The sequence below is a fragment of the Coloeus monedula genome (assembly GCF_965178545.1).
Source record: "Coloeus monedula genome assembly, chromosome: 2".
Lineage (NCBI taxonomy): Eukaryota > Metazoa > Chordata > Aves > Passeriformes > Corvidae > Coloeus > Coloeus monedula.
Genome location: NC_138782.1, coordinates 2,062,959 through 2,077,557, shown reverse-complemented (window position 1 = coordinate 2,077,557; position 14,599 = coordinate 2,062,959). Strand labels below are relative to the sequence as shown.

The following is a 14,599-nucleotide window of genomic DNA, read 5'->3' as shown; positions in this document are numbered from 1 at the left end:
TCTTTTTTTTTTTTTTTTTTTTTTTTAATTTCTATCACATACTAGGGGAAAAAACCCTCCTGTCACAATGCAAGAGATTTGTTTTTACTGGAAACATTTCCTAGGAGCCTAAATTCTGCCACCACTCAGAAAAAGCTTAGATTTGCCAATATTGAACATCTCTACATAGTCCCAACTGCTTAGCAATTCCAGGTTTAAGTGCAGTGCATTCATAAATGGAATGAAGGGACATCATCACTCCCCACTGCTTCCTCCAGCACAGAAAAGAGAGAAGTGAAAGGGGTAATCGAGTGATGACATTTAGTCAACAACTTATCTGAAAGTCAAAAATATCAAATTCTTATATTTATGCATTATATAATACTGCAGAATTATATAATAATATTGTGTATGTATATATATACACTATATATATTTATACTTCTGTGTATATATATGTTTAAAAACCCAGAACACAATCCTGACAATGGCTAAGGTGGATCACAGAAACTCCAGCTCTGTTGATAGCAGCCTGTGACAGCTGCAGCAGATGTTCAGTTTTGAGGGGCTCAGGCTGATAAAATTGTTATATCTGATAGGGAGGAAGAAAGCAGAAGAAAATGTGTGCAGTGCACTGAACTGTCATCATGTATAAAATAACTTCTACCAAACTAAATGACAAGGTAAAAGAACATTTACCCCTAGGCAGTGGGGAGTCCCATGGATTGAAAATGAAAAATAACAGATACCACGGGGGAAATGGGAATTGCAGTACACGTTCAGAATATTCCATCAAACAAGTATTTAATACAGCAAGAAACAGGGCATTCTGAAGACCTGACTTATTTAATGGCAGTGTATCCATACTTCATTTAGCCTGGCTTCTGTTGAAACACAGAATACATGGTTATTCTTAATTTAAATTATCTTATGACCCTTCACCAGGTCTAACAGTTAACCAAAATACCATTGTGAAGTTATACTGATATAGACACAAGTGCCAAAATACTCCTTGCTCAGACAAATGCATGCTGCTTTCTCAGCTCCCTTACAGGAAAATTATGTTTTATCTCACATAAGGCCAGCTGTCAGAGAACAAGACTCTCTGTTCAGATTTACAATATTCTTAAAATACGCATTTACAAAAATAAATAGCTCTCACCCATCTCCCATGCAGATCTAAGATTTCCTCACATGCCTAGTCACACTCGTGTATCCACCAGGCTCTGGAAAGCTAAAGATCAATATCCCGGTTCCCATCAAAACACACAACCAAGCCCTGGAAATTCAAGTATTTTCTAGAAATTTTAGGCATGGAAGATTAATTTACTTCCAAGCTTTTAAAATGATCCATCTGTGTAACAGAGCAATTCATATGTTCACACATAAGGCAGTGCCCACAGAGCCATCACCATGGCTGAAAAGCAAATTACGTCTGTGGCAACTCCACAGAAAGGGAAGAGAAATAGCAAAAAAGTGAGGACAGAGTCTGGGAATTTAGCAAGTTCTCTGAACCAGATAACTTCCCTTCTGTGCTGGCTACAAAACGGATAGTTGGGGAAAAACATGAAGGGAAATGGTTCAGAACTTCTATTTCGTGTTATTTTAGGCAACAAACTTGGTAGAGGTTTGAGGAAAGCTGCCCTTGCACACGGAATAAGCTCAGGTCCTGACTTTAGGGTCTCACGGAGCACCACAGCCAGACAATGGAAAGAAACCACACAAATACCTGACACACTGTTCAAAGCCACAAGCCACATCCAAATCCAACTCAACAGTAACTTAAGTCATGTTTATGGGACTGCTTTACAGTCACTTCAAAATGAACTCTCATCAAGATAACATAAATACAGCAAGTTTCAAACAGAAAGTTATGCCATGTTGTTATATTAATATTTTCCATAAGTAAAACATTCCGTATTACATTTCTGAGGAAGCAGAGTGTCACTGGAAGTGTTCACCAATCTTCCTGCTCTACTGAAAGACTGATCAGACATTTTGAAAAGATATTTGCAAACCACTTCAGCTTATCTCTCCTTCCATAGAACCAGCTGCACTAGGCACCCTCAGAATATAGGACCCTCCCTATTATTCAAAACATGTCTTCTAATGCAATATACAGTAATTAATTATCCAATTAGTAATTCATTTTATCTGGGTTTTAATGGATGTGCAGCCAGTCACAAACAGGAAAGAGCAGGTGTGAAGTTAGGACACCACCAAAATCCATGACATGCTGTATTTAAGGGAGATTACCATGATCCAAAGAACGCCTTTCAAACTTCTGTTTTGTGAGACTAATACCAGGAGTTATATAAACAAACATGGAATTATGATTTTCTGTGTTTTTATGTAAGCACTGTGACTCACTTTCTTGCCTATCACTATTTTTTCTCTTTTTCTCTTGATTTCTTAGCCAACTCTTCAGAGCAGAGATTGGGAACCTGGAGTTGTGCTTTCAGTGAAACCTCGGAGAACCGGACTCGTGGGAGCCCTTTTTGCTGTATTTTAGTCTCAGTGCTGCAGTGGAGGCTGAAGAGTTTTGTGCCATTATGTAACTGCCTGGCAGCATGTAGCTTCAGGCGGTTATAATCTGGTTTACTGCTTGTCATTTGCTAATACTTCGGGTTTTTCTCTAGCTTATGGTATCAGGGATGTTACAGGGGGGGTTGCCTTCCCCTTCCCAGTAGGAGAGAAAGCAGGCTTCAGCCACAGCTGCCAGGTTCATGTGGAGAATAAACCACATCTCCCTACTCGTCCCATCCCCTGTGCTTCCTTCTGCCTCAGCACACAGAGCGGTGCACTCTGCCCTGCCACACAGGGGGTGGGCTCTGCTGATGGCTCCTACGGCACAGGAGGCTGAAGCTGAGCAGAATCTTGGAGCACAAGCCCAGGGTAAGATGCGGGTGGTGCTGTTCCAATAAAATCTGCTAATCAAGTGCATTCAGCAGGGTTGGGCAGACTTCCAGATTTAACCATACCATGGCAGACAGCCAGGAGCGGGAAATAGCAACACACTTGGTTGTGTGCAGGGACAGACAAACAGGTCTCTGCATCACTGATTGAAGATCCTCATTTCTTTCAGAGCTTCAAAAATTACAGGCTATTAAAGAAGGCTTCACATGTCCTTGAAAACAGTTCAGATATCTACTTGCTCTTCTATTCTCTTATAGTTTTCTTGAGCAAAATATCCTTTTTCCTTCATTCTTTTCATCCATGCCAGGTAAGATAAAAAGATATAGCACACCGAATTCTTCAGTATACCTAAGGTAAGAATTACAATGGACAAGCTCTCTCTGGGAAGGGAGCAGCCAAGAGCCAGTGTGAGGTCTCATTAGGCGTCTGCACCCTGCTCATATTGCAAACAAAACTAAAATGGTATTTTTCGTGCTGTATTTTATTTCTCTCTCCATGAAATCAGTCTCCTTACAAGGAGAGAAAAAAAAAATTAAATCTGAAAATCTGATAGAAGCCCAGAATAAACTAAATATGAAAATAAAAAGAACAGAAAATGCAGAGCCCTCAAAACTCTAAGTTCTTGGCTATGTTCTGTAAGGGAGAAATTACTTTATATCTATTTTCTAAAATATAAAATCACTATGTGTTCTTCCAGGGAGGTCCTGAATTTATGAAAAGTGATTTTTAAAAGGACATAAGGATAATTTAAAAGGATAAAAGAAGAATTTTTAATAATCTGAACGGTTCTTGCCAGAGAGGAGATAAGATGGAAGAGAGATGAGCCTAAAATGGATGTGCAGATTCCTTTCAAAAGGTGCTCTTGCTCCACTTAATGGAAGAGAAATAATGGGAATTAGCTCTCTTAATGTATTCTTTGTCAAAATTTTCTGTCACAATACGAAATGTCAAATTTTCATTTGAAATTAATTTGAAATATTTATTTGGAGATGTGATACAATTATATCACAAATTCTATACTGCAAAGAGTGACATATCCAAAAGAAAGCCCCCAAAATTTTGACTGCATTCTGAATGGTATGACCTGTAATATAGAAACCAACTGATTAAAGGATGCAGTGTGGGAAATAAAAAGAGGAGGAAAATACCACACACAAAAGAAAAGAAAAGGAAAATATCATTTCTTTAACACCATTATTTAACAACATTAAACAATCAAAAATATCACCAAGTTTCAAAGAGGAGGAGATTTTCTTGTGTGAGCCCATGTCCAATAATCTCCATCTTCTGAAAGTATCCAAGCTTTTGGACAAGCAACTTTTCTACCACAATAAATGTCACATCTGGTTCTTGCAGGTGCATCCAGCAGGTTCCCTGGAATAAGTTCTGGTAAAATCTACTGTGAAGACATCCTAGTGCAGCAATGGGAGTGCCTGTGAAAGGTGATAGATTTCTCTTTTGTGCATCTTTTGCAAATGCCTAATGAATTATTACTTACTGACCCAAGTAATGAAACCTGCCAGACCCACGTCAACCCAGTGCACAGCTAAGAAGGTAAAGCAATATTCCTGTCTGGGATTTGAGTGGGCTCCTTGCTCTAAGGATCTTTTGTAAAATGCTCTTTTCTGCAACCCCATAGCATAGGTGCAATTCTTCAAAATTTAGTTCCAGTATTAAGACATAAAAGGGCCACTCCAGGCAGAACCTGGGGCATGTCTGGAATCAGTAACTCTGGGTGAGACCCTCAGCTGTACCAAGCCTCACGTTTACACAGCCAGCCCAAGCAGGGGAGGTGACAGCAGAGGGACAGTTCACTGCAAGGCCTCTGCCACACACCCAACCAAAGCACGAAGAGAACTCCCAGGGAAAGGCATTCACATTATTCCCCTCTTGGGAACGAGGGACTGCATTATAAGGAATACAGCACTGAGCTGCCCATCCTAAAGCAGCTTGAGATGGTTCCACTAACTTAATCCCAGACAGAACCACACAAACTTCTTCAGTCTGACAAGCAAAAGCTTTAAAATAGCTCTTTCAACTAAAGACAGCTTTCATACAGACTCAATATAATATCCTTTTAGATACTTGTGGCCACCTCCAGATGCCACATATTTAAAAAAAACCAAACTAACCCTCTGTGGAAGTAGAAGGCCAGCACACGTGCAAAGATCACTGTATCTGCACAAGACCTTGAATCAGGAACATAATTGTATATTATAAACTTGTTTTACAGCCACTAAGAGACAGAGCAGTTTCACTGAACAGCATTTCTTTTTCTTTTTTTTTTTTTAATAATTTCTAAACAGATTAAAATCTCTCAGAATCCTAGAGGGATCAGGAACCTGCTGTAGACCTACTGCTAAAATCTCATTTAGGTGCAGTCACAGTCATACATGTTCAGCACCGGTGTGACCAGGGCCAGAGAGCAGCTCCCAGTAGTGTCATCTCTGATCTGCTGTCAGAGAGAAGCCACAGAGAAAGCTCAACTTTTACCTAATCATAGATTCCAGCAGTGGGAGAAGCCAAAAGGTCCTTTAAGTACCTTGCAAATAGTACTCAAACACTAGAGAGATGAAAGAAAAAGTTTAGGAAATTTACATTTAACACTTTTTCTGGTCAGACAGCAACTGACTGTGACTAACCTCCAGTTAAAGAGCTCTTAGGATACAGAGAAGGAATCATGGTCTGCCTAGTCAGGGTGAAAGAAAAAGGAATCCAGCCTTAACTGCAGGTAGAGCTGTGAAAAACTGAGGGCGCACTTTATTGTCTTTTTTACTACAGTTAATTTCTAAAATAAACAACATCTCTTTAAAAAAGAATCAGAAAATTCTTCTTCAAAAGTATGGCTCATCTTGCCCAAAACTGTTATTTTGCAGTTAATATTTGCAAGTAGTAGGTTACTACCACAGTAAATGACACTTGCAATATTTGTCTCTGCATATGGAAGACATATGAGGACGAGGAAGCAGATGTTTGGCATGAAGGGATGCCCAATGTCCATGTGGAGGCATCAATATTAGTATGACTACATATAAACTGCAGTGCCAGGCAGCAATTTTCATGTAGGGTTATGCCTTTAACATTCAAGTCTGCTAAAATAATGGAGGCACTCAAAATTCCCTATAAAAAATCCGGTAAAATCTTTTGTAACAAGGAGTGTTAGGCAGCCAAAATAACGGGGTTGCTGTATCACTCTGAGAGTAGCCTTTATTTTATGTTCTGTTCTAATTACCATCATTTCAGTGTATTTCCATCCATCTGTCACAGAAGAAAGAACAGACTTCACCGCCAGCACCCACAGAAGTTCCAGCAATCAGACGCAGTGTACCAAGGTTCATCGTGCTGCTGGAATGCTTAAAGGAGCTTGACATAAACATGCACTTGGCCTTAAGATCAGGCCCCACTAAAGCTTTGGAGGTCTGTTCCCAGGCCTTTATATAGATACCAGCTCCAAAGGAGAATTTAAATTCAACATGTCTCTTGGACAGCCATTGCAGACAGCTAAAAGTTCCTGAGGCAGAAACACACCTCATGAAAAACAAGGTGCTGTTCCTGAGAACAGTCTTTAGGTGGGAAGAAAAGGAGGCATTTTTGCTCTTTACCAAGGTTCCCACAAACCTGAGCAGTTGGCAACTCAGCAGAAGACCCTTTTACAGACCACAAACCCCCTCCCACTTTCACAGAAAAGCATTCAAATACTTGGAGCTGTAGAATTTTTTTGTTTTAAATTTGAAATGAAGTTAACTCATATGAAAACATTTTCTATGTAGGTTTTCTTCCTAGTAAAGAATGATTACACACAACTGCGTGACCATCATGACTCCTGGCCATCTGAAATCAAGTTGAAATAAAACAAGTTAAAACATTGCAGAGTCTTAACACATAGAAAATGTTTAAAAATGTGCTTAAAAATTAGGGTTATACTGCTCTGGTTAAAGGGGGTGGTTAAATGATGACCATTCTCATTGACATATTGTGACAAATGCTTGCTGAGTTTCTCTCCACTTTTAACTAATTCAAGTATTTCTAAATCACTTTCAATAAGAAACTGTAGCTGTATATTCCAACACAGCTGATGCATTAATACAGATATTTAAGAAGCCAATGTATAGCAGCTCATGGGCCAGTAAAGACTTCAAATCTAAATGCAGCACAGCACTCAAGCAGAGGCAAAAGAGGCCACTGGAACTTCACAGAATAAACAGCATTTTCCCCAGGTTTTCCAAAACTGAAAGCAAAGGAAGCAACAAGCTGATTAAAGGATTTTTTTATGGGGAATTAATTTCTTTCACATGAAACTCATTTAACAACTTGCTGCCTCAAAACAGTTCCCAAAACCCTGCCTCACTCGAACCATGCCATGTCTGTCAAGTTTGGATGGCTTGGTGCAGGAACTGGTGTAGCATCCACATAAGAAACGGGGCTGGAACTTGTGCTGTTGAAAATCTCAGATGGTGCCATGGCTCCTTTGCTGCCTTTTAGGGCACTGAATCTCAGCGGTCCTGTGTGTTCACCTTGGGTGTCTGAAGTCCGGGGTTACCCCAAGCTGCAGACAGTGCTGCTACCGTGCACTGATGATAAACAACAACCACAGTGACCCGAACACCAGTCTACATCAAACAGCTGCTGTGGCAACTGAACAGAAATTTAAAGTATTTTAGATCCCTTCAAATAAGCATCACCCCATAAACAGAAATAGGATAACACGTAATTTTAAATAAAAATATTAAAGTACAATTTAGATCTTCTCTCTCTGAGGCTTTGATTTGCATACCTCTGTCATCAATTCACTAATTCCAAAATTCTACTCGCTGTGGCCAGCAATACACAACACTGCTTTAAACATACTACTCCTTTTTTTCCTAACTGCAGCAAGACAAGAAAACATGTTCTGACACATATCCTGTCTCCTGAAACAACCCTTGTGGAGAACAAGCCAGGCCTCCAGTGGCTCCCGCAGCCCAGTAAATCCCATCCCCGCTGGCACAGCCACGGTTTTAATCTCAATCTGTCAGCACAGTGGCACCCCCCAGCACACTTAGAGCAATATTCTGATAAATCCGACACTGCTGGTACACTGTGAGCAGCCTTACATAAACAACAGCTCTGGAATCCATGGATAACAGGATGGCTTTGCAGGTAGTACAGAGACCTGGGAGAGGGAGCAGGCTTGCTGCCTCATGAGAGACTGGCATGGAGGCAGACGGGATGCAAAGCTGCTTTTGTGAATGCATAACATACAAAGTATCAGACTCCACAAGAAACCAGGGTGTGTAAAAACTGCAGGTGAAGTCTTCAGTATGCTGCCAGAGGTGCTGTGTCAGAAAGTTTTGACATATTCAGGGCAACGGTTCAATACTGCAAAAACTCTCAGAACTCAAAAAGAGAGAGACATAACTTCGTCACTACACCAGAGGAAGAATTTCTCGGGGTTAGGAATCTCTGTTAACAAATGACTTCTGCAGATACAGATAAAATCAATTGTATTTTAAGGGATAATGAGAAGTATCTCAACTGGTTATATTTTTATTTTTGCTGTTTGTTGTGGCTTTTACATACAAATGCTGATAAGTTATAGGGAAGAACTGCCTGCATTCAACACTTAATTGAGAAAAAAATGAGGATTGATCTAATTGATCGGTGTTCTACAAGTAACACACAATATAAAAGTAAAAAAACCCGTTCTTTTGAAAGTTTTCCATTACTGTCAAAGCTACTGCTGTGGAGGTTACCCACAAACCCTTCTGCAAAACAGGGCTCACTTGACGGTTCAGGACCTCCTCTCCTCCTGAAGTTAAAGGAGGAAGAGCTGGAAGCACAGCACCTGGTGGTGGCTTTGCACAGAAAACAGGGCAATTCCGAGCTCCCTTGTTCCTTCTCAGAACATCGACCTTATTAGCTGAGTGCAGAACATTCAGTTCTTATACATGCAGAACTCACCTTTCAAATGTGAATCTTGGAAAAAATGGCATTTCTCCAATACAACACAATTTAATCCAATACACACTGGTCTGCTTTAGCCCAAACTAAATTATGTCCAGCTGCATTATTTTGATGCAAAACAAGAGACAGAACTATTAATCTTGGAGAACATATACACCTGCCCTTTCCACCAAGGACAAATATCCCCTTTAAGGACTTCAATAAACACTTCCAGGTAATACATGGTATTATCCCTGAGAATCATGGGTTTATCATCTTTTTTTTCAACAAAACAGCATTCACAAAACCACAAAAAAAGCCACAGAAGGAGATAACAGCAGTCCTTGGAAGCAGAAGATCTTCCCTCTTGAAGGTCTCCCAGTCTCAATGATTCACAGTATTTTCCAAAATTCAATTTTTCTTTTCTAAACAGTGTTTCAAACCTCTTTAGAGATTACAACCTGTTGGACTGCAAATGCATACCCTGCTGTTTAGAAGCTGGTCTCAAGTAAGTAAATCCCAGAAAACCCAGAAAAATTAGGTAAGTACATTCATCCCATTCATCTCAAATGGATAAGGGCTGTGAAGCTTAAAATGTGAGATTTTAAATTCCTGCATTTATTAGTCATATCAGCGATGACCACACAAGGCATCATCTACTTAAAAGTATTTTCAGTGATGGGATATTACGTCCGTAGGGACTGCACAGTGCACCAGTGGCAAAGGAGGCAACCACCCATGCCCCGGTGCAAACAACAGAATATTCCAGCAGCCTTCTGGATAGTCTGTCCTTCCTTAAACCCCACATGGTGACAGCAACAGTTCTTGGCCACTAAGAGCTGCTTGGGTTCTGCTGATGCCTTCTGGATCCAAATGTTTCATCCTTAGTGGAAACTACAGTTTTCCACCAGAATTCTGATGGTGCTGCAGGTCAGAAACAAAACCCATCTTTCCAAAGCATGCGTTGGACATTCAGCAAGTCCCCCAAGACACAGCTAGTTTGAACACATGGTTCTAGTTTCCTTTAAAGAGCACAATAGGCAGAAGCAGTGTCAAAGTACAAATATGAGACATTCATTCTTTCCATCCCAGCTGTACCTTCTAAACACGACACTGCCAAAAGCACACTCCTAATGTGACAGATCTCAAAGTAAAGGGTACTGAAGCTGTACAATACATTTGGTTTGGGGAGGGAGGTGCTGTCAGGTATAATAATAACAATTCAAACATAAGCACGGAAATACACAACTCTCTACATGGATTACACTTCCTATTGCAAAGAGTATCAAAATGTATGTCCGTACAACATACAAAGGAAAACATTTTAATGTCATGATCCTGCAGATGCCTCTAAAATACTGACTCTTCTCTGAGCAGCCCAGTGTCTATTTCGGCAGCCTTTTGGAGCTGATAATACCTTTGGAACCAAAATAAACTTTGATGCACATGCACTGTACTTGATGAAATGCTGCTGCTTTAACACACCCTAGAGAGGAGGAGAAGGATGCTATGAGGATACACAGCAGCCAAAAGCTCTTCCTGGGAAAAGTGAATGGCTTTCTGCAAACAAGGATTGTGTGACAATTGTGTGGTTTGGTTATGGAGTGTCAAAACTCTGGCTTCAGCAGATGCTTCCATAGCACTCCCACACCATGAGTCACCTGGGACTGTTCTGGTTTCACATCATCCAGAAATCGCTTCATTCATGCTGAATTGGGTGAACAGGGAGGGCAGCAGATAGCTGTGCTCAGAGGAGTGGCATCACCAGGCAACATCCTTCATGAGGATATTCTAGGCTCAGATTTATCTCCTCAAGTAGTAGCTACATTAATTTTCTATTTTACTGATGTAAATTTCCACATTCTGGAGAGATTTTTTTAAAGGGCTACCTTGAACACTGTAACTGTGTCTTTATTTTGTGAGGTGCAGTAAAAAATCAGCATTTCTGTAGGACAAAAATGCCAATTAAATCCACTTCTCAGGCAGAATTTGAGAGAAAGAGACAATAAACTGGACAGATGAGGAGCAAGACCTGTCCTTCTGTAGCCATCTTGCACCAGCACACTTGGGATATTTTGTCTGTAGTGCAAACAGCTGAACTTGATTTTGATTTAGATTTTCTGGATATTAAAACAAGATTAGTTTGAGCTACGTGTCAGATTTATGGCACTCTCGTGCTGGGATTTGCTGAGGGCAAGGAGAGCTACACCTGCCTTCTGTACGAGGTCAGAATTGATGAGCTGGGGTCCCAGCTCTGGAAACATCAAGGTGCCGGAGCCACGATTTTGCAGCACTGTTGAACTGAGATCTTCCCAGTGCTGAAATGAAGTGCTTTGCTTTTGGTGCAGTGCAATAGAAAAACTTACCTTCCCTCCCCTATTATTGCAACATTTTGAAGCTTTGCTACAAAATAATGATAATCAACAGAATCTAGACATTCAGCTTTCACAGCGACTGCTGCTAACAAATCTAAGCTGCTCTGAAACGGCAGGTACAAGCCGAGCTGTAAGAGGCGAGGAGGGGGTATTTTGCCAGCACTACATTCTCCTCCCTTCCCTTTAAACCCCACCCCACCCCACCACCAGAGAAGTCAGCCCCCTTACCTGATAATATCATCGTTGTGCCCGAGGAAGAATTTCTGGCTGTGCTCCCTGGTGTTGTAAACCACGCCGACTCCAGCCACGAAGTACACCACCTCTTTCCCTGCCGTGTAGTACAGGTTGTTGCGGCACTGGTGGCCCCGGTAGCCGTACACCCACTCCAGCCGGAGCTGGCAGCGCGGAGCCGTCCGATCCGCCATGATAACCAGCCCCCTGCCCACCGGCACACACAGCCGGGCGCCGGCCCGCCTTCCCCCGGCACGCTCTCCCCTTCCGAGCGGTGGCGATCCCCGCCCGCCTGCCGAAGCCTCAGGTGTCCCTTCCGCGCGGGGATGGGGATGGGCAGCGCATCCGCGGATCCGGGATGCCGCCGCCGCCGCCGCCGCCGCGCTACCGCCGCGCCGCCACCATCATCTGCTGCCGCCGCTGCCCAGGACGAGCCGCCGCCGCTCCGCCGCCGCTGCGCGACCCGGGCAACTTCTCGGGGGCACAAAAACACACCTACATAAGCAGCAGACCGGGCTTTTTTCCTTTCCGAAGGCAAAGTTACTTCTGTGCGTCACCAGCACCACCTGCCAAAGACTCCCCGCTGCGTCTCCCGGGTTGCACCTTCTTGGTTTCCTGCACAAAGCTTCCTGGGCGCTCTTCTTTTTAACATATCTACCCTCGGGGCTAGAGCTGGAAGAGAAGAAAACACAAAACCCGTGCTCTTGAACCGCAGAGCGCACCGTGTGTTTAAAATGCAAAGGGACTGCCTGGATAGGAGAGCTCTCCTTGGATGGGGGAGCTCTCGTTCGGTGAGGGGAGCTCTGCTTGGATGGGGGGAGCTCTCGTTCGATGAGGGGAGCTCTGCTTGGATGGTGGGAGCTCTGCTTGGATGGGGGGAGCTCTGCTTGGATGGGTGCTGTGGCCGCTCTGGGGGCTTCTGAGGCTTTTCAGCAGGATCCAGTGCTCCGAGTTCTCATACAAACCCTCTCCTTCAATATCATCTCATATATAACATCCAGCATAAATATGGGAATATTACCCCACCTTTCCTCACGCCCCAGCAACCAAAAACTTTCTCCTTTTGGAGTCTATAGCAACTATGTAATTAAGACAATATTATTTTCCCGTTTTCAGTCACAAAATACTCCAAGTCACCATGAGATAGTGGGGGCTGTGGCCTTTTTTTTTTTTTTTTTTGGCTTTTTTTTTCACTGTCATCCTTTGGAATGATATTATAGGGAATATATTTCCTCTCTTGCCTTCTGCTTTTCCTAAAGCAGAATTCATACTACCATTGTCAGTCGAGCGTGGTTGCTGCATGTTGTTGGTGATAAGACTTTATAGTATCACTGCACAGGAACCCAAACCCAGCCCTCCAGACACTCGGCCACAACCGCAGGGAAGAGGATGCTGGAATTAGAGGAGCAGAACCAAACACCCATTCACAGAGCACAGCGCCAGACGGACGGCAAGAGGGAATTCCAAGGCTGACAACCCCTGTACCTTTTCCCACACAACACGCCTCACACCGACCGAGCTGAAGAGCGGCGTGCCGCCACCGCTCGCACACGGGGTCACAGCACCAGCAGCACTCCAGGACACGGCACAGGGACACCCGCCCTCGGGGAATGCGAGCCCCGGAGCCTCGGGAGCCGCCTCCGACGGGAGCGCCGGCCCCGGGCGGGCGGGGCGACGGGCGGAGCCCTCACGGCGCCGGCCCTGAGGCGGAGCTTCCTTCCCGCCTCACGGGGCGCGCGCGGGCGGCGGCGCGCGCCTTTCCCGCCCTGCTGGGGGCGCGCGGCGCTTCGCGCCCCTCCTCCTGAGGGGGCCCGCGGAACCCTCAGCGGCCGCCGGCACAGCCCAGCCCAGCCCAGGCCGGGCCAGCCCTGCCGCGCAAGGCACACGCAGATTTAGGCAAAAAAACCCCATCTTTCTGCTTTCCCCGTGTGCAGTAGTCTCCAAAAGCCTCACAAAATGCAGCCAAATTCGCACTCACCATTTTTAATTCCTTCCCCAACAGCCGCTCACCACAGCCACCTTGTTTTATCATAGAATCGTGGAATACGCTGAGTTGGAAGGGATCCACAAGGATCATCCAGTACAGCTCGTGGCCCTGCACAGACACCCCGACAATCCCACCCTGGGCATCCCTGGGAGCGTTGTCCAGGTTCTCTGTGCTGGAGCTTTGGCAGCCTTGGGGCCGTGACCACTCCCTGAGGAGCCTGTTCAGTGCTCCAGCACCCTCTGGGGGAAGAGCCTTTCCCTGATCTCCATCCCAACGCCCTGACTCAGCTCCAGCCGTTCCCTCAGGTCCTGTCCTGCTCGTGGGAGTGGAGAGATCGATACCGGCCCTTCCACTGCCCCTCACGAATTCTTTGATCCTTTCCCACCCTGGTATTATTCAAAGGAATAACTTCCATGTGATCATAGCTTTCTTTTTATGATTTTTTTTGTTACATTATGTAATTTACATTAAAAAATTAATCGATGTGACAGATAGGCTCTTCACCTACCCAACTAGGACAAACAAAAAATAGTTTCAAGCCTCTGCTGGCATGGCTGACACTTCTCTATGAACAACAGTGGTCAAGCTGAACTTTGTATTTAATCATTTGGGAAAACTTACATCCTCAGTTTAAAAAAAAAAAAAAATAAATCATTATCATTATTTTAGCAATTAAGTACACTAGTCATGAACGAACACCCCATAAAAACCTCAAAGAAAAATCTTAAAATAAACATGTGGAGCAATACAAGTTCAGTTTCATTCATTTTTCTATAATCTGTACTCTCAAGAATTTGGTACATTTTCAATAGTGATTGAATTAATTCAATTTAAGCATGAGGTTTTGTGTATTTTTTTTCCAATTAAAAAAAAGGCATTATTACTTTCCTGTTAGGAGCTGTCGTGTTGCTGAAAATGTTCCTCAATGCTGCAGCCTGCTGTTCACTGTCAGCACAACGTAAATATCCTGGATGCTCTCATGGGGGTTTTTTTGGGTGTTAATTCTGGGTTCTGAAGTCCTCAGCATCACAAAAAGAATGGAAGGAGCAACACAAACCAAGACAAAGTGTGAACCTAAGTAAAAAAAGGGGCATTTCTGTTAAAAAAAGAGTAGTCTGGATGTACTTCCTATTTCACATAACTGTAAAAATGAACACTTTAAAATAGACTGAAGAACTTAATTAAAAGA

The 14,599-nt window shown here is 43.3% G+C and overlaps 1 protein-coding gene across 2 annotated transcripts in view; it reads right to left on the bottom strand.

The window, feature by feature from the left end:
* Positions 1-11,617, bottom strand: part of EML6 (EMAP like 6) — a gene marked incomplete at both ends in the record, with an annotated part of 86,405 nt that extends 74,788 nt beyond the window's left edge. For both annotated transcript variants that reach the window (XM_082302609.1, XM_082302610.1), the window contains one exon: positions 11,421-11,617. In XM_082302609.1, coding sequence (XP_082158735.1) covers positions 11,421-11,617 — 197 coding nt within the window. The remainder of the gene's footprint in view (positions 1-11,420) is intronic.
* Positions 11,618-14,599: the final 2,982 nt, after the last annotated feature.